The sequence below is a fragment of the Pan paniscus genome, chromosome 1 (genome assembly GCF_029289425.2).
Source record: "Pan paniscus chromosome 1, NHGRI_mPanPan1-v2.0_pri, whole genome shotgun sequence".
NCBI classification, from domain to species: domain Eukaryota; kingdom Metazoa; phylum Chordata; class Mammalia; order Primates; family Hominidae; genus Pan; species Pan paniscus.
Genome location: NC_073249.2, coordinates 46,418,101 through 46,438,181, shown reverse-complemented (window position 1 = coordinate 46,438,181; position 20,081 = coordinate 46,418,101). Strand labels below are relative to the sequence as shown.

General features: G+C 44.3%; 1 protein-coding gene across 4 annotated transcripts; it reads right to left on the bottom strand.

Annotated features, from left to right (window-relative positions):
• Window positions 1-905: 905 nt before the first annotated feature.
• ADIPOR1 (adiponectin receptor 1) lies at window positions 906-18,463 on the bottom strand. Of its 4 annotated transcripts, none has more exons than XM_034943888.3 (9): window positions 18,249-18,460; window positions 14,295-14,361; window positions 11,009-11,243; window positions 8,389-8,505; window positions 6,516-6,687; window positions 5,061-5,247; window positions 3,836-4,023; window positions 2,100-2,293; window positions 906-1,776 (listed from the first exon to the last, which is right to left on the bottom strand). In XM_034943888.3, the coding sequence occupies exons 3-9, from the start codon at window positions 11,147-11,149 to the stop codon at window positions 1,648-1,650; spliced, it is 1,128 nt and encodes a 375-aa protein (XP_034799779.1). In that variant the 5' UTR covers window positions 11,150-11,243; window positions 14,295-14,361; window positions 18,249-18,460; the 3' UTR covers window positions 906-1,647. The 4 variants fall into 4 exon arrangements, with proteins under 4 accessions (XP_034799779.1, XP_054965512.1, XP_034799777.1 ...); XM_055109537.2 differs by lacking the exon at window positions 18,249-18,460 and adding an exon at window positions 17,972-18,220; XM_034943886.2 differs by lacking the exon at window positions 14,295-14,361 and having other exon boundaries at window positions 18,249-18,463.
• Window positions 18,464-20,081: the final 1,618 nt, after the last annotated feature.

The window sequence follows — 20,081 nt, the reverse complement described above, 5'->3', positions numbered from 1 at the left end:
TATTATTACTATACTTTTTTTTTTTTTTTTTGAGATGGAGTATTGCTCTGTCACCCAGGCTGGAATGCAGCAGCATGATCTTGGCTCACTGCAACGTCCGCCTCCCAGGTTCAAGCAACAAGTAGCTGGGATTATACGTGCCCGCCACCATGCCTGGCTAATTTTCATATTTTTAGTAGAGATGGGGTTTCACCATCTTGGCCAGGCTGGTCTTGAACTCCTGACCTCATGATCCACCCACCTCAGCCTCCCAAAGTGCTTGGATTAAAGGTGTGAGCCACCGCATCCAGTCTATTATTTTTTGAGACAGTCTTGCTCTGTTGCCCAGGCCAGAGTGCAGTGGTGTGATCTCAGCTCACTGCAACCTCCACCTCCCGGGTTCAAGTGATTCTCGTGCCTTACCCTCCCGAGTAGCTGGGATTACAGGCGCCCACCACCACATGAGGCTAATTTTTGTATTTTTAGTAGAGATGGGGGTTTCACCATGTTGGCCAGGCTGGTCTCGAACTCCTGGCCTCAAGCAATCCACCCGCCTCAGACTCCCAAAGCGTTGGGATTACAGGCGTGAGCCACTGCACCCAGCCCTGAGAATCTCCTAATTATTGAACACTACTATAGCATACTGATTTCTCTAACAAGATGGTCTGTTCTTTTCAAATGGCTCTATGAAAAAAAAAAATTTTAAAATGTAAAAAGATAATCCATGCAACAATTACATAAAAAAGTAAAGCTGTATTGGGGAATGGATGCTAGGAATTCAATTAGGTCCATTTATTGGCCTGCACGTGCCAGCCTGTCAATGCCTATGATTCAAATTTGTGCCTCAGGAGAATCTGAAATTATCACAGGTCTTACTTAATGTTTTGGAGTTGTGTGCAAATAATCAAGACCATACATGTGAAATCTTTGAATGCCAAGTGTCTTCTGTACTTTCTTTTATTAACATCATAGTCTTTGCATCAAGATACATAGCAATGATAGCAGGTTTCTTTTTAAAGCTTAGTATTAAATATTAAATATCTTTCCCCATTTAAATTTTACATTACTCTGCCAAGAAAAAAAAAAAAATTAAAACTCAAGTTACTTGAAGCCTGGACACACTTCCATGATTAGGCGGGCTAGGTAAAAGTTGGTGGCTTTATTCTTCCTGCTCTATAAGCAGATCCAGGCCCTAGAAAGATGGGACCAGGGTATATAATTGTTTTTGAAAAGTGTGCTACAAAAATGGATGGCCTGTTATAAGCCAGGATACAAAGTTAAGGATGGGGGTAAGGGAGGGACATTTTCTTCCAGAAGAAAAGACAGAATTTCTGAAGAGTCCCAGTCCATAATTTTCCCAAAATGGTTGGAGGAGAGGGTAAAATCTCAACATGAGTTTCAAAGTACTGTCTCTGTGAGGGGCCGGTAGATGCCTTGCTGAGGAGAGGGTGGCTAAGTTTGACCATGCCCCATCCCCAGCTAGGAGAATGGAAATGGAAAGTTTATTGCCCAGTGGGTGTGAAAGTGGGCTGAAGCTTGGTTGGTACTGAATTCTCTAAGAGGTTTCTTCTAGAAACAGACAACTCAGACTCTTCCTCTCACTTCAGCAAAGAAGTTATTTTTAAAAGCACTTGGGAAGTTCCTCCTCCACCCCCCAGGTGGGAAGGCTCAGAGAAGGGTGTCATCAGTACAGCCGCCTTCTAGGCCATAACGGAATTCCTGAAGGTTGGAGACTCCATAGAAGTGGACAAAGGCTGCTGCCACCACCAGGACATGGAAAATCTGATGAGACTGGAACTGTAGGAATAAAAAGAAAAGAGCCTTTAGGATAATGCAAGGAGGAATAAGAAACAAGTAGGAGAAAGCATTTGCTTCTTCTAGTTTCTCCTTAATTAAACAAATTTGTTAATATCATTAAAGTGGTATATTTAGAAAGTTTTAAAAACACAGTCCTTGTCAGAGATACACCAAAATGTTAATATTGATGATTTTCCTTCAATGCACATATATGTACCTCCAAACACTATATGATCCCAGTCTCTTACCACCTTTTCCTCAGCCCTTTAACTTTGGGCTGTTCACTCACCATCATAGGACCTGCTGGAAGATTCATTTCTTACCCATATGTCAAATTTTCCAGGAAAGAAGCGCTCAGGAATTCGAGCAGCATAAAGGCCAGCTCCAGTGATGTACATCACAGCCATGAGGAAGAACCAGCCCATCTGGCCCACTGTGGTGGCCTTGACAAAGCCCTCAGCGATAGTAAAGTGCATGGTGGGCACGACGCCACTCAAGCCAAGTCCCAGGAACACGCCTGAACAGAACAGACATAAGACTGTCAAACAAGGAAACAGCCACCGCATGGAAGGCACTGCTATCTTACTCTGGAATTTCAATGTTTATGATAATTAGCTATTTTTGGATGAATAGTACATGTTTAGGAAACTTAGCTACAAGATGGATAACACTCAACAGATATTTCTTCTATGTCCTGAATGGGAAGAAGCTGTGTAAGTGCTTACTACCTTTTAAGCACCAAGAACAAAGATCTCATATTCTTCATTATCTGTTAAGGAATTTAGGTAAAAATGGTATGTCAAGACTCTCTGATGGCTAACTTGGGTACAGAACTTAGATGTCAAGGCTTCAGTTGCCTCCCAAGTCAGAGAAGCATAGGATAGGCTTCCTGTTAAGATCATAAAAGTCTTACATAACCAGAACTCTGACCTCCTGAGTAGACAGATATACCCAGATTAGCAGTTATCCTGTAGCTGCTGGGACACACAAGTAAGGCAAGAGCAAGGGAAGAATGGGTACGTGTCTCATCATTACACTACACATAACTGAAGGGCAGGGACCACCTCTCCATCTTTGTAAATACCTTTGTTTAAGCACAGTGCATGGCACGTGGCTGGTGCTTGATAAATATTTAATTGCTATTATTTTTTTCTTTTCTTTCTTTCTTTCTTTTTTTTTTTTTTTGAGATAGAGTCTTGCTTTGTTGCCCAGGCTGGAGTGCAGTGGCGTGATCTTGGCTCACTACAACCTCTGCCCCCGACCAGGTTCAAGTGATTCTCCCGCCTCAGCCTCTCAAGTAGCTGGAATTACAGGCACCTGCCACAACGCCAACTAATTTTTATATTTTAAATAAAAACAGGGTTTTACCATGTCGGCCAGGCTGGTCTCAAACTCCTGACTTCAAGTGATCCACCTGCCTCGGCCCCCCAAAGTGCTGGGATTACAGGTGTGAGCCACTGCTCCCGGACAATACTTAATTATTTTAACTGAAGGTTAAAACATAGCAGATATTAATTGTAAAGGGACTAAAGACTAGTGGTAATTGGTGGTGTTGCTGCAAGTAATAAAAGCTTAAAATAAGAGTCCAGATGAGATGAGACAACACAAAGATGTTTATGCTTGTAGCTATTACTTTGTTACCTGTTTATGCTCAAGGTATTTTCATTCACCAAACCAGGTATTCCATTCCCTTAGTAAAATGCCTCTGAGTGTTTTAATTTTAATCCCTTGGTCTGAGCTTGGGACTTGGGTCACTAAAATTACTGTGCTTGCTACATTTTTAAACTGTCACAAACCAAGTATAAGAGTAGCTACATCTGTGCTTGCAGTTAATTGACCAGCTGGGTAATGATCTGTCCTATTGGCATTCTACTGAAATAGTATGACACTTGGGGTTGAGAACTGAGCTTTGAAATTGATGCTGTTTTGAAAGTTCTGAAACACAAATCAGGGTTTGGGTAGGGTTCTCAAGCTGCAAACCTTAAGGCTCAAATAGGTTTGAGCCTATCAGGCCTAAGGTCTAAATACCTCTGAGGTGTACGTACATCTTCCGACCTACCTGCTCTTGTCTGCCGGTGCTTAGGAGTGGCAAACCGGTCCCACTGAGCCACAATGATGGCAGAAATGCCCAGGACACAGACGATGGAGAGGTAGATGAGCCGTGGCTGTGGGGAGCAGTAGAAGGAATAATAGAGCCAGGGGACAAAGCTCCCCATAATTAGAAGAGCAATCCCTGAATAGTCCAGTCTAAAAAGAACCACAAAAATGAAACAAATCAGTGGGGGAAATGAATTTGTATGGCTCATTTAACTAGCTCTTTCTGTTCTCCACCTGCTCCCAGATTTAACCATTCCCTCAATCTATCCTGTATTGTAGATTCCCATACAATCTATCCTGTATTCTGGATTAAAATTCCACAAGGTCACTTCTATTTTACGATGGAAAAATCTCTAAGAATCCCCATTCAAAGAACTCTATCCCTTTCCCTTACTAGTGAACAGCCGTATCTCCTGTAGTAGACACTTGAATTTAGAAATTCCATCACAATCCAGCTGGTTCCCAGCATCACACTCAGGAAAGGCTTTGAAAATTCTCCTATTCTGATAGAATGAGTTCTAAAAACAAAATTCTTAAATTGGGAGTAGTATTAAGGGATACTCTAGCTTTTTCTATCTTAGTTGACTTTTTAAATGAGGAAAATGTACCTTCTTACTGGTGTTGTTAGAAAAAACAAAATAATACACCACTGTCGCCACCAAAACCAACAATAACAACAAAAACAAGCAAACAAATAGAACCTCAGGCTCACGGCTGGGCAAGAGAGAAAGCACACGATGATGGACATCTGGAGCTTCCAGCAATGCATGGGCAGCAAAGATAAGCTTTACTTGACTGCTGGGTAGGAGCACCAGCAGAATGAAGCATAGACTATTTACCACACCCTACTTTGGCTTGGGCTAATAGTAAGTTACGCTTGTACAAGGTCTTGGAAAGCAGCCAGTGCACTGGCACTCTAAGCCTCACAAAAGATAGTACTTTTCAGGTAGAAAATATATGCCACAATTGGTCTCTCCATCTGTTGAAGAGGATGCAGTAAGTCTGTTCGTGAAGTGTTTAAGAGAAAAGCTTCATCACCCCACTATCGCCACAGAACAGAGAGCCTTTCCTCTGGCATATCAAGAAACCTTTAGGAGTGATATGAGCTCCTATCACCCAGTAAGCACTGGGATCTCAAGATGTGACAACAGTGCACAGTATTTTCCTATGGTGTTCTTTTAACTCACTTGGAAAAAGTCCGAGAGACTTTCTCTGAATGACAATAGACGGTGTGAAAGAGCCAGGAGAAGCTGAGGCAGAGCACTGCACCCAAAAAGAACATCCCAAAAACCACCTTCTCCTGTAGAGGGGCCATGAAGTACATATTTGGTCTGAGCATGGTCAAGATTCCCAAAAAGAGAAACAGCACGAAACCTGCAGGAGGGTAAAATAAAAAAAACCTGTAAGAAAAAAGGGAATGTGTACACTTTGACGGTTGATGTTTTTGAATCAGAGAGCTACAGGCAACATCACTAATCATCAGGGAAATAAAAATTAAAAGCACAATGAAATACCACCTTACTCCTGCAAGAAAGGCCATTATTAAAAAGTCAAAAAACAACAGATGTTGGCATGGATATGGTAAAAGGGGAATGCTTATACACTCCTTGTGGGAATGTAAATTATAAATTAGTATAACCTCTGTGGAAAAGGGTATAGAGATTCCTTAAAGAACTAAAAGTAGAGCTACTATTTGATCCACCAATCCCACTACCAGGTATCTACCCAAAGGAAAAGCAGTCATATGAAAAAGACACATGCACATGTATGTTTATTGTAGCACAATTCACAACTCTAAAGATATGGAACCAACCTAAGTGTCCATTGACCAATGAGTGAATAAAGGAAATGTGGTGTATGTACACCATGGAATACTACTCAGCCATAAAAAGGAATGCAATAATGTCTTTTGCAGCAACCTGGATGAAGCTGAAGGCCACTATTCTAAGTGAAGTAACTTAGGAATGAAAAATCAAATACTGTATATGTTCTCACTTATAAGTGGGAGCTAAGCTATGAGTACGCAAAGGCATATAGAATGATATAATGGACTATGGAGACTCAGAAGCGGGAGGGGGAGATAGGGGTGTGGGACAGAAAAACTACATATTGGGTACAATGTACACTACTAAGGTGATGGGTGCATTAAAATCTCAGAATTCACCAGTATATAATTCATCCATGTAACCAAACCCCCCCCACCCCTTTGTAACCCAAGAGCTATTGAAATAAAAAAAAAAATCAGAAAGCTATGAGGTTTAGCTGTGTAATTGCAGTCCAATGTTTCAAAGAAAGTGGCACTGGTCACAGAAACCCAGACAAAAAGACCATATTTTGAAATGTTGGCATTTTACTTTTACAGTTGGAAATTACGAAGTACAAGGAATTGTCTCCACCTAGAACAGTTCTGCCAGGGATCACAAAAAAATATCTAGTCCCAATTTCTTTGGTTTCTAGGCCTTTTACTCTCAGTCTTAAAGATCAGTGATCAAGGGTCAACCAAGGTTATTAGCTTAAAGTCATTAGTAGTTTAAAGGTAGAATCCCAGCTGCCAATCGATCTGAACAACTTTGTTGGGCTCTATAATCCCTTCGCAGTTAGGGAGACAACAAATTCCACCTTTCCCCATCCAAATCACTCACCAAGCAGATGGGTCCAGATGTTGCCAGTTTCTGTATGGATGCGGAAGATGCTCTTGAAGCAAGCCCGAAAGGAAGGCATGGGAGGTCTATGACCATGTAGCAGATAGTCGTTGTCCTTTAGCCAGTCAGGGAGCACATCATATGGGATGACCCTCCAACGTCCCTCCCAGACCTAGAACATATACACTTTCTCTGGGTAGGGCACTAGATAGTACCTTCCCTAAGGACAAGCAGTGATGGAGAACTAGTCTAGGAAGATGTCAGTCAGGCTCTGAATGGTCCTAGGTAATAGTGGAGAACCAGCCTGGACTGGGGGATATCCAAGACATAGCATGAATGGGGCTAGCAGAGTCCTGACTCATATTTTGACCATTAAAAAAAAAAAAAAAAAATCCTGGCTGAGTGTAGCGGCTCATGCCTGTAATCCTAGCACTTTGGGAGGCGGAGGCAGGTGGATCACCTGAGGTCAGGAGTTCAAGACCTGCCTGACTAACATGGTGAAACCCTGTCTCTACTAAAAATACAAAAAATTGGCCGGGCATGGTGGCGGGCACCTGTAATCCCAGCTACTCAGGAGGCTGAGGCAGGAGAATGGTTTGAACCTGGCGGGCAGGGGTTGCAGTGAGCCGAGATTGCACCACTGCACTCCAGCCTGGGCGACCGAGCAAGACTCTGTATTCAAAAAAAACAAAAAAACAAAAACAAAAACAAACAAACAAAAAATCTCTTTGTCTTTGTTTCATGTTAGTTTATCTGGAGAAGTTTTAGGTAAGTGTTTCTCAACCTTTTAAGAAAATATGGTCCAACCAGGCTGGGCGCAGTGGTTCACGCCTATAATCCCAGCACTTTGGGAGGCTGAGGCGGGCGGATCACCTGAGGTCGGGAGTTCGAGACTAGCCTGACCAACATGGAGAAACCCCGTATCTACTAAAAATACAAAAATAAGCCAGGCGTGGTGACACATGCCTGTGATCCCAGCTACTCGGGAGGCTGAGGCAGGAGAAGTGCTTGAACCTGGGAGGCGGAGGTTGCAGTGAGCTGAGATCGTGCCACTGCAGCTGGGAGACAAGAGCAAAACTCTGTCTCAAAAAAAAATATATATATATATGGTACAACCTCCTTTAGGCTACTTGAAATTTCAAAATTGATATACTGAATAAAAACAAAAAAATTATAAACGTTGTTTTAAAAAATGTACAGATCCCTCCTTTGTCCCTCTCCAGGAGATTCTATCTCATGTCTCATCCCTCCCCCCAATTAGATTCTAAGTTCTTACCACATCTTTTTAGAGTAGGGGTTCTTAATCTAGGATCCATGCACTATGGACAGGATCCAGGGAATAGATGGAAAAAATTGTATTTCCATTTACCTCTAAGTAAATTGAGCATTTTCCTCAATTATAAGCATAAGCAACAAACCACAGTATTAGTAGAACTTGTGGCTTTGTCACCAATAGAAATCAGATACTCTCACACGTTAGTTCTGCAGGTATCTCAAAATACTGTTTCTATTCATCATTACTTAGAAATTACAAATTTTAATAAAATACATTAGTGCTCATCATTCATGTATATTTAATGTGTTAACAAAGGCATTCATATTACTGGCATATTGAAATATTTTGATGACTTCCAAAGGCGCCCCTTGCATAGAAAAGAATCCGTTTAAGAATATATTTTGAACAATGCCTCACAGAGTAGGCAGTAAAAATTTAGCCAGTCTTCACATTGATTTACCTCATCTTAACCAAAAAACAAATCCACTCCTTCCCAGGAGTAAAAGCTCTTCGACCCAGTGCAAGCTTGCTGGCTGGGGACATCCCAGACAGGCCTGCTGCCCTTCCCCTTCCAGGACAGAAGCTCATAGGCCATACCTTGTACACAAACTCTTCCATCTTCTCCATGGCGTGGTGGGCTTGCAGGGGAAGTGTCAGTACCCGCACCTCCTCCTCTTCTTCCTGGGGCACTGGGCATGTTTGCTCTTCTTCAGCCTATGGGGGAAAAAACCCACAACAATCCAGGGAGTCATCTCATAAATTGTACTATTCCAGAGCAGAGAGACCCAGAAAAACCCAAACCTAATGCCTTCTGCCCAGCCTCTTTCCTACAGAGGGTCTTGTGGTCTCTTCTCCAAAAGCATACATACTGAGTTTACAACACTAGTTAGAAATTTATTAATACTTCGTAAATGCTGTAGTGAACATTCTATGCAGTGCGTAAAAGAAGGACTGTCACAGAGACTAGCATTGGGGGAATACACCAGCTCTAGGTACTGAATGACATCCTTTTCTTTAGGATAGTGGTTCTTAACTTTCCTCAGTTTCCCAAAGAGTTCTCTTTTCTAAGCCATTACATTTTCTTTCTTTCTTTTTTTTGAAATGGAATATCCCTCTGTCACCCAGGCTGGAGTACAGTGGTGCGATCTCTGTTCACTGCAACCTCCGCCTCCCAGGTTCAAGCAATTCTCATGTCTCGGCCTCCAAGTAGCTGGGATTACAGGCGCCCACCACCATGCCTGACTAATTTTTGTATTTTTAGTAGAGATGGGGTTTCACCATGTTGGCCAGGCTGTTCTCAATCTCCTGACCTCACGTGATCCTCCTGCCTCGGCCTCCGAAAGTGCTGGGATTACAGGCTGAGCCACCATGCCCAGCCTACGTTTTCAAAACAATGAAAAAGACAGAGTCTCAGAGAGTTCCATAACAATAATTCTGTTCAGAGTTCCCTGTTCACTGACTCTAGGGATGCTGTCATGATTGAAACTTTGTATCTACAGCAGCTCCCAGAAGTACCAGGGCGTCAGAACTGGTTCCATGGAAAACAGCGGTACTGACCCCAGGGCCTAAAAAAGCGCACCCAGAGGGCCGGGCGCGGTGGCTCACGCCTGTAATCCCAGCACTTTGGGAGGCCGAGGCGGGCGGATCACGAGGTCAGGAGATCAAGACCATCCTGGCTAACACGGCGAAACCCCATCTCTACTAAAAATACAAAAAATTAGCCGGGCGAGGTGGCGGGCACCTGTAGTCCCAGCTACTCGGGAGGCTGAGGCAGGAGAATGGCGTGAACCCTGGAGGGCGGAGCCTGCAGTGAGCCGAGAACGCGCCACTGCACTCCAGCCAGGGCGACAGTGAGACTCTGTCTCAAAAAAAAAAAAAAAAAAAAGCACACCCAGGAGAGCACTTGCCTGTGAAAGGGAGAGAACTTTCTCTCTCTCTATCCCAAGGCTCCGAATCATGGCTATAGAAAGCCTGGCAGTTCAACTCCTTTTCTGGGCTATTTCTCTCCTGTTGCTGATGGTCACTAGTAAACACATGGTCCATCTTAGATTTTGTGCTACAGCTTCCAGCCAGTCTACCCCAACGTCCATTCTCTCTCTTCATAAGTAACAAAGCCCACGGTTTTGTTCAGGGTGGCAATGTTACTGCAATTTTACTCAGGCTGCACTTTCTAACCTCCACTGCAGCTGAATATAGTTATGTAAGTAAGTTCTGGCCGAAGTCTTATGAGGTACTTCCTGATAGTCCCTTTATTTATTTTTGTTTTTCTGAGAGGGGGTTTCACTCGTTGCCCAGGCTGGAGTGCAATGGCACGATCTCGGCTCACTGCAACCTCTGCCTCCCAGATTCAAGCGATTCTCCTGCCTCAGCCTCCCGAGTAGCTGGGATTACAGGCGACTGCCACCACACCCAGCTAATTTTTGTGTTTTTAGTAGAGAGGGGGCTTCACTATGTTGGCCAGGCTGGTCTCGAACTCCTGATCTCAGGTGATCCACCTGCCTCGGCCTCTCAAAGTGTTGGGATTACAGGTGTGAGCCACCGTGCCCGGCCCTGATAGTCCCTTTAAAAGGCAAAGAGTTGGCCGGGCACAGTGGCTCATACCTGTAATTCCAACACTTTGGGAGGCTGAGGCAGGAGGATCACTTGAGCCTAGGAGTTTAAGATCAGCCTAGGCAACATGGCGAGATCTTATCTCAATAAAAATAAAAGGGAAAGAGAGGGCCTTTCTTCTCGTTTCCCTTTCATGGTGGGTAGAATGTGGGTATGATGGGCACATATTAAGAGTGATGGGAGAGCAACACAGGTGCCTGACAGTGGTGGATCCTCCATGTCAGCCCTGGATTCATTACTTCTGAAATTCTTTTGCTTGAGAGACTTCTGTCCTGTCAAAACTGTAAGGATTTTTGTGTGTTACATGAAGTCAAACCTAATCCTAATTGACTGCTTCCTTCATTCATTCAGATATTTACTGATTATTTATTGGACTGCAGGCCTTGTGCTAAGCACTGGTGTTACAAAGATGAGTGCATTCCCAAAAGCTTACAATGGGGAAAGCAGACAACAAGATGTTTATAACAGTATCATAGGGACTTGGATAGAGACATTTCCAGGATGCAATGTTCCTCCTTTTGGATGGTGAGCTCTTAAAAAAGAGAAAATGACAGAGTTCTAAGGAGAGAAACTGAACAAGGGGATGACTCCTGGGAAGATGACTTACTTTGGGTGGGTTGGCGATTACCCGTTTGCCCTTCTCTTCTAGCAGGGGTCCCAGTTCAGCCAGTTCCACCGTGTCAGCTTCCCTGTTACTGGCAGGAGCCCCATTCCCCTGTGCCACCACAGATCCTTTGTGGGAAGACATCTGGCTGGTACCTCAATACCCTGCAGCTTCAGCTTGGGGAAAGGTTGGGGTCTCTCAGCCCCAGGGGGCAGAGATCTCCCTCTGATGGTAGACACTAAAAGCAAACACAAACATGAAGGATTGACAATTTATTCCTCTTACAGTTTCATTTCTATACTCTAATACTGAATAAGAAGCTAATCAACTCATATCCTGTCTCCAATTCTAAAGGCCAGTTAATTGCTTAAATGAAATCTATTCCTGTCCTCCCTCTTTAATGTCAACCTTTACCCAGAACCTCACTAATCTTATAGGTAAGGCTGAAAATGTAACACCTAGTTGCTTGCTTTCATATGATCTATGGTTACTGCACCAAACTGTCACCATAGAAAAACAGCTACCCACCCTCAACTCCCTCCCACAGGTATGGAACCATTTAGTGAGAAGAATCTCATCTACCACTCCCAAAGCTCACTCTGCCCAAGAAAGGCCTAGCTCTGAGACCGAGGAACAAAAATATAAAGCCCACATCTGGCTGCAATTACTACAAGATCATCCAGGCTTAGAAATGAATTAAATGCCAACTGAACTCAGTTAGACCTTATCTACAAATGCTCTGATAAATGTGTCATACATACAAAAGGAACTTGGTTGTGGGACAGATGCCTAGTGGTTAATTTCTCTGCGAAGTCTACTAATTCTATTATAGGATTATAGCCTGAGTTCAACCCTGGGATAACAAGCTTTCATCACAATCTGTCCTGCAAGCAAGCAAGAACTTACCTGGAAGCAGGAAGGTGAAGACAAGGAGGCAGCCCCAATTTACCCTTTGCCACACACATACCTAATAACCAGCTCCACAATAACTTGTTTCAACCACCACAACCCATAATCTAAGCCCCACTCAAATGAGTATTTCAGAAACTAGAGACAGGCACACACAAAATCAGAAAAACCCAGAATTCCATTTTCTAGGAAAAATCTCAGACACTTTAGGTTTTCCTGGGTTGGATTTTCACAGTAGTCTTTAATCAGGCCTCAGGGAAATGCAAATAAAAAAAGAGGGAAAGAGGGAGAAAGTTTCCAAAGATTTCCACTATGCTGTAAATTATTAGTTCTCTCCCCACCTCTACCCCCATACAAAGGACTTTATTAGTTATAGCAATAGCAGTAGCCAGAATATTAGCATTTTCTTTCATTGGTTACCCAAGCCCCACCCAAACCCAAATAACCACATTGCAATGCAGGGAGGGCCAGGTAACATCTGCACATGGAGTGGGTTGCATTCCAGGAGAGGAAACTTAAGCTTAGGGAGCCCCAATCTTTTATATTGGGCAGTAAACATAACTTTGCTCCTGAGGGAGACACTATATCATCCATGGCTATTCACTATATACAAATATCTTTGATATCTTCTGTCAGTTCTTTTTTATCTAAGAGTAATCACAATTCCTTCTCAGGGATTATAAATCTCTTTCTCTGACTCCCTAACTCTCTCTGTCTCTCCCCCTCCTTCCCTCCTGGAGCTGGGACACCCTTCTTTTCCTGCCCTTGGACATCAGAAACTCCAGGTTCTCCTGCCTTGGGATTCCGGGACGTGCACCAATAGCCCCTTGGGTTCTCAGGCCTTCAGCCTTAAACTGAACCAGTTACGGACTTTCCTCATTGTCTAGCTTGAGATGGCATACTGTGGGACTTAGCCTCCATAATCTCATGAGCCAATTCCCCGAATAAATCCCATCTCTATCCATATGTATGTATCCTATTGGTGCTTTCTGGAGAACACTTACTAACACATCAGGTAAGGGCAATCCTCAAGCTTCTAAACAGTCATGAGTCATGCTATGCTCAACCCACAAGCACAGTTGAAAGCAACCAGCAATCTAGTCCAAGACAGACAAAAACAATAACTTGCTATACAGCAGACCTTTATATGGTGTCAACACATAGACAGTTCCTCTTCCTTTAAATGTGCAAGACTCTGACGAGATGCCAGCACACAGTCATAGTGAACAATTGAGCTAAGGAGAACAGGAAGCTGGAAGCCTATGAAAACCTCGAGGATGGGCAACCCGCGTGAGAGGGACACAAGGAAATCTTTCTCAATAGGCTGACCTCAAAACATATTTCCTCAAAGTGAAGTACTACTGAATCAGCAGCTTTACTAAAAAATACTTTATATCGCAAGCAAAAAAAAAAAACAAAAACAAAAAACAACTTTATATCACAAGCAAAAAACATAAATATTTTTGGGCATCTTAGATAAATCTGAAAAGAGGGGCACACTTAGCTTGGGATACTGTTGGCAGTAACTTAGATCAGGCTACCAGGGCAGAAACAAAACAAAACAAAACAAAATTCTGGTTCTGAGATGCAATACATGGATCATAAAATAATAAATATACTTTATTTTAGTTAGAACCCATTTCAAAATGAATGAATGAATGGGGCAGATTCCAGCTTGCCAGCATATGACTTAGCTTCTAGCCACTTAGATAAGGGCTTATGTGCATTTTCTTGTGCTTGTGGTGGCTTCTCTTATCCCTTTCCCCAGAGTAAGTCAACACATTCATTGAATATTTAGCAAGTGTATTTAGGACTAGCACCCTAAGGCATTCTAAGACACTGTGCAAAATACAAGTTGAACAAGTTATAGTATTGTTTTCAAAGAGCCAGATAACATAGGTAGTTTGTGATACGCACAAAAATAAGTGATACAATTTGATTGCTCCAGGAGGGCAGTGGAGGGAGAGAACCCCTCAACTAGAATGGTCACACACTAAATTTAGTAACTTTGAGTGCTATGTAACTATTTTACTAGAGGCAATGAGAATAATATAGAGAAAATTTAAGTTGGGCAATTAGGGTCCAAAGATCATGTGCAGAATCCAGATTGGCATTCTTACTAATTTCATCATTTGATCTGAAAAGTTTTTATGCCCTCAAGTCTTCTGGCTATCATCAAAGTCTTTTCCCTTTTCAGTCCAAATCATTTACTATTAGTTCTTCCGATTCCCTCTAGCTCCTCTATCACTAGCTCCTATACCACCTCTCTACATCTTCTAGACCCAGAGCCACCAAAACCTGAGACCCCAGTTAACTCACAAACCAGCCATCAGCTACAACTCATCATACAAAATATATCATCATGCATTAAAGTACATACAATGGAGGTCAATGGAGATCATGTCATCATAGTGAGCAAAGTCCATTGTCCAGTTTGGTCTTCTAAACTGTAGTAACACAGAGACAGGAAAGGGAGAGATAGGGATCGGACGTCTGGCAAGAAAGAAGAGCAAATAATACTAGGATCTGAAAATACCACTTCTATGGGGTGGATCACTCACAAACAATGGAGAATTACAAGTGTGTTTTAGTCTATGGTGTAAAATCAGAACAAACCCCTAAGGTGTTAGAACGATCCTAGGTGAGCCAACCTTCTGCCAGCTTTCTATGTCCTTATGTATTTTAGAGGAAATGCCTTTCCCCTCAAGCTTGCCACACCCAATATTGCAAATTATATTTGAGCCAAACTCGACTGAGTGCATTTTTGATGGGATTTCTTCAACTCAAGCTAATAAACCTTTACCACTAAGCTTTCCAACTGGGTAAACCTAGGATATTAGAGAGTAAAGCTGTGGAGCAGGGAGGTTGTTTGTACTCCTATAAATAAGATAATCCTGTGCCAAACTTGGGGAAAAGATTGATTTTTAATCACCAGCCAGTTAGCTGGAGAGTTATTTCACTTATAGTTTTTGGAGACATTTATATTGTGAACCAATTCCCAAGTTTTCCAGGCTACAGCACACCTTTTCTGGAGGCAAAGACACAAAGTTTCTAAGAGTTTAGTTCCCGGGCCTTTAGAGAGTCTATGAGTAGCCTCTATCCATACCTAGCTTGATTCTTGTTCTAAAGCAAGACCAGTCTAGCAGTATAGACAAAGAATACAGCCATTTTCCCCCTATCTACTGTCTCTTAGGCAGGATAATTTCACAGCTTTGTTGGAGAAATATGAATCAAAGCAAAGGCACATGTTTGAAATCACCGAACTACAGTATATAGGGCCTCAGCTCTCCTACTCGATGCCAAGCGTCCCAGACTCTGAAGTGGAAAAACAGTCTGACTTCCTTTGTAGCTCTTCCCCAACAGAAGTCTTTTTTTTTTTTTTTTTTTTTTAAAGGGTCTTGCTCTGTCATTCAGGCTGGAGTGCAGTGGTGCGATCTCAGCTCACTGTAGCCTCAATGTGCCAGACTCAAGCGATCCTCCCACCTTAGCTTCCCAAGTCTTAGTAACTGGGACTACAGGCATGTGCCACCATGCCCAGCTAATTTTGTTTATTTTTTGTAGAGACAAGGTCTCACTATGTTGCCCAGCCTTGGCATCCCAAAGTGCTGGGATTACAGGTATGAGCCACTGTGCCTGGCTGAAGAGGTGTTTTTGAGCCCTGACAGACAGGCAAACTTTGCTAATGTCATGACAAAAAAAAAAAGTGAACAGTATACAGGCATATGAAGGATTTTAATGCCAGCCCATTTTTTCTTTTTGGAGTCAGGGTCTTGCTCCCAAGTTCAGCCAGTTCCAGGCCCAGGCTAGAGTGTGTGGCACAATCATAGCTTACTGCAGCCTATACTCCTGGACTCAAGCAATTCTCCTGCATCAGCCTCCCAAAGTGCTGGGATTACAGGTGTGAGCCACCGTGCCCAGCCAATGCCAGCCCCCACTTTTATTTTTGGAGACAAGGGCCTCGCTCTATCCCCCAGGGTGGAGTGCAGTGGCATGATCTGCTCACTGCAACCTCCACCTCCCAGGTTCAAGCAATTCTCTTGCCTCAGCCTCCCAAGTAGCTGGGATTACAGGCACCTGCCACCACATCCGGATAATTTTTGTATTTTTAGTAGAGACAGGGTTTTGCCATGTTGACCAGGTTGGTCTCGAACTCCTGACCTCAGGTGATCCACTCGCCTCAGCCTCCCAAAGTGCTGGGATTAGAGGCATGAGCCACTGTGCCCGGCCTATGCCCCCAACATTTCTGAGCAGGAAAAAGGGAATCAACTTTTAGCATGGTGAGAGGAACAAAGTCCAGGAGGTGACATTAGGGACAAATGGACATAACGTTGATGAGTACTGGTCCAAGAAAAAAAACTCACCATAATTCACAAAGCGTCTAGATATAAAGACGACTGCTTATCTTACCTGTGTGATAATAAGTAGATGGGACAGGATAATGTAGCAGGAGTGTTAAAGGGTTTCAGTTTGGCTTTGTATTAGAAGTCAAAGGAAATTTCCTATGGGAATAGAGAACAAATACACTGGCCTAGAAAGAAGGGCAATTTCTAACCTTCATTAATCTGAGAATACCGATTGATTACTTACAATACGCATGGTGTTGTGGCCACAGAGACAAGGCAAAGAGGAGTCAGAGGGTTGAAATGGTTGTTGGCCTCTAAATGGGGGAAATAACTTTGCTAATATCATTACTACAAGGCTTAGTGCCATTATGTGCAGGAGGAATTCAAAAGAAAAGTGCAACTTTAGTTGAAGTGATCAGAAAAAGTTTTGTGGAAGATTTTATGACAGGAGATTGATAAGAGATGGAAACAGGGCATTCCAGGAGGGTATATGGTGTGAACATGCCATGAAAGAACACAGTCCCCAGGGCAGTAAACAATTCATTTTTCCATAGAGTCCTGGAAAGGTAAAATGAGGCCAGACTTAAAAAACTGAAAATAGCCTAAAAGCCTACTTAAGGTGGTGTACTTTATAAATCAGCAATGGGGATCAGTGGATTAATGTTGCTCCCTGTTATTTTTCTGAGATTCTCTCCTACCTGCAGGCAAAGTCTTGACCATTGAGAATAGAAAGCTTTCAGATTCTACTCTACAATTAGGTATAGTTTTGCGGAGGTCTACCATAACATGGGCCTTCACAGGTAACATCAGTTTTTATGACTGATTTCCCAAGTGCAAATCACAATATGGGTACATAAAAGTTATTCCTGGAGTAAATACATTTAGTGGCTGCAAGCCGGTACCCTGACATTGCAATCTGTTTAGCACCACCCTAAATTCCTGGCAGTATACAGATAGTATACAACCTCAGAAACCGAAGTTGCACCATCGTAGCCTACCCAACTACTAGGAAAAGAGAAAAGCAGTGAACCGACCCCACTATTACTTCATTTCAGAAAAGAACCAGCCATTACAATCATTTGTTTTGTAGATGGCAGCCTATGTATTCTCCGCTGTATTTTCTAGCCCGTCTTCTGAATCACTTGAGGGAAGTACTATGGTTAATCTAGTAAAGTACCATGGCCTCCTAGTGCTCCTTTGACATCTGAAACGGTGTAAACTGAAATTGGCCTTGTCAGTTTCCCATTCTCCCAAAGAGCACCAGAAACTGAGGGGAAAAAAACACTTATCTATTTTCTTAAAAATCGAAGGCTTGAAGACCAAAATTCTCAAACGGAAGATAGTATACATCAATCCTAGATACCTAAGGTAATGAAATTTCATTTTCCCCCAAAGTACCTTCGAGTCTGCCCCGCATTTCAGCCTTCAGGATTACCTTAACCCTGCAGAGCGATCACCAACCTCCCTTCCCACCCCATCAAAGTGAGGGCACTGTCAGGACTTGACCTGCCAAAGATTGTTGGTGGAGGAACCTTAGGGCTTCCTGGCAACCCAATGCGGCTGTTCCCCGCTGAGAGGCGGTTCGCGACCTAGGCCCGCAGCCCTCCCTCCCCACGCGCGGCGGCCTCGGGGCCAGGCTTAACTCTGGCTCTCTGGTCCCGATCTGGGGAACCCATGCATCTCCACCCCGTGGGGCTAAAGGCGCAGCACTCACAGGACTGCCGGGAGTCGGGGGACAGCCGGGGACGAGCGCCCACCGCACCTAGGCCGCCTCGGAGGCGGCGCGCAGTGGGAGGGGCCGGAAATGTTTACAACCTCGACCGGCTGGATGCCTGGAGGCCAGGCGGCTCCTTGGCTGGGGCCCGAGCCCCCTGGCAAGTCGGAGCGGGTTCCCCCCACAGCTGTCTCCTCCGCAGGCCTGGGTCGGGGCCCCCGGGGTCCTCGCGCTCCCGCCGAGTCCCTGCCCACCGCGCAGCCCCTGGGAGACTTACAGCCGGGCGGGCGGGCTCTGCTGGGGGCCGCGGTCCCCCGCGCTACATCCCGCGGCGCTGGAGGCGGCCTGCGGCCGAGCGGCCCCGATCTTCAGCGCCCTCCCCGCGCCGGAAGGGGCGCGCGACCTCCCGCGTCACCTCCGCAGCCGCGTCACCTCCTCGCGGGCTCTGCCTGGGCCCTCCAATCCCAGGCCTTCTCGCGGAGTCCCAATCACAAGCCCGCGCCCGCCGGCCACACCTCCCGCCCCGGGCCCCGCCCTGCTGCCCCGCCTTCCCTGCCGCCTGCCCACCTCCCCGCCGCAGCCAGGTAACCTCCACCCGGCCCGGGGTAGAGGACGTTTGTCGGATTCTACACTCCACCTCGTTATCGCAGCCTGAAGTGCGTGATGGAGAAGAAATTTCAGAGAATGAGACAGAACGTCGGGAGGGAATGCTGAATTTTCTACCATACACCTTATCTCATCTCCTCTGTCCCCAAGGCTAGTCGTTTCACCTCTGAAACACTTCTTAATCTCTTCTTCAACCGCATGGTCCTTCCTTCCCTTCCACAAACTATTTATTGAGCCCCTACCATGTGCCAGGCCCTGGGCTAGACCTCAGTCTGCCTCCTGTTATTTTCTTATCAGAGAGCAGAATTGTTTCTAACTACTCTTGCTGGTGAACCCGTGCCCCAGTTCCTGCTCCCACAGGCACCTAGAGTGCAGATCGCGAGACGACATAGGGTAGTGCAGCACTTGTCTGAACCACACAACACAGAAGGGGATTTCAGGGTCTGGCCATTTTCTCATTTCTCCCAAGAATGAAATAGTATTATTTTATTCCCACTTTTCAGATGAGGTAACTATCATTTGGAGGGGTTCACTAATATGCTCAAGGTCACAGACTGGCCAGGGACAGAAGCTTGGCTCTATGTGACTCTAGAGCCCCATGCTCTGGAGCCCCAGATACAGCAATACACAGTTGCTGAAAAGCAGAAAAGCAATGTCAATCTTCCTCTTGTGAGCAAACCTTTAACTCACAGGATTATCATAAGGATTAAACTATCTGATGTAGATAGAGTACTTGGCACAGTACATCAATATGGCTGTTAACTCAAAAAAATTTTTAATTTTTCTTTTTTAGGGACAGGTTCTCACTGTCACCTAGGCTGGAATGCAGTGGTGCAATCATATCATAGCTCACTGTGCAACTAGTGCCATTCTAGAGGCAGAGAAAGTGACTCATTGTAATCTGATATAGGTGCTTCAGGGACGTGGGGTTAATTCTCTTGGTCCTAGTTAAAAGCATGGGCTCTGGAGTCACATAGAGCCAAGTTTCTGTCCCAGGCCAGTCTATGATCTTGAGCACATTACTGAACCCCTCCAAATGATAATTACCTCATCTGAAAAGTGGGAATAAAATAATACTATTTCATTGGGTCTTTGTCAGGATTGAGTGAGATAATTCATGCAGGCTCTTATTATGAGGCCTAGCCAATGGTAAGTGCTTTATAAATGTTAGCTATTACCGTGTTGCCATTTGTATAAAACCCTCAGAAACTTTTCACTGTCCACAGGATTGAGTCCAGGTTTCTTCAGCATAGTGTTTCGAGGCTCTTTGCGAGCTGGCTCTAACTTCTAAGGCCTCATCATTCTCCATTTTCCCTCTGGCATGTTGGGCCTTGGTGAACTAGTTCTGTGAAGTGAACTTCTCTTTCATTCCTCCAGGCTGTTGCACATGCTGATCCTTCTGTTGGACTGCCCTTCTCATTGTCTGCTGCAAGATGCCAGCAGTTTACAATGCCCACTTCTAGGTTTGACTTTGGCCTCAGACAATCCTAAATTCACATTTAGG

What these genes read in the sequence shown, in the direction of transcription:
- ADIPOR1 (XM_034943886.2), bottom strand. Translation starts at nt 11,149, where the DNA reads ATGTCTTCCCACAAAGGATCTGTGGTGGCACAGGGGAATGGGGCTCCT. An exon ending in TGGAAGAGTTTGTGTACAAG is followed by an intron (nt 6,688 to 8,388) that starts GTATGGCCTATG and finishes TATATGTTCTAG; the next exon opens with GTCTGGGAGGGACGTTGGAG. An exon ending in CATCTGGACCCATCTGCTTG is followed by an intron (nt 5,248 to 6,515) that starts GTGAGTGATTTG and finishes ACCCTCCTGCAG; the next exon opens with GTTTCGTGCTGTTTCTCTTT.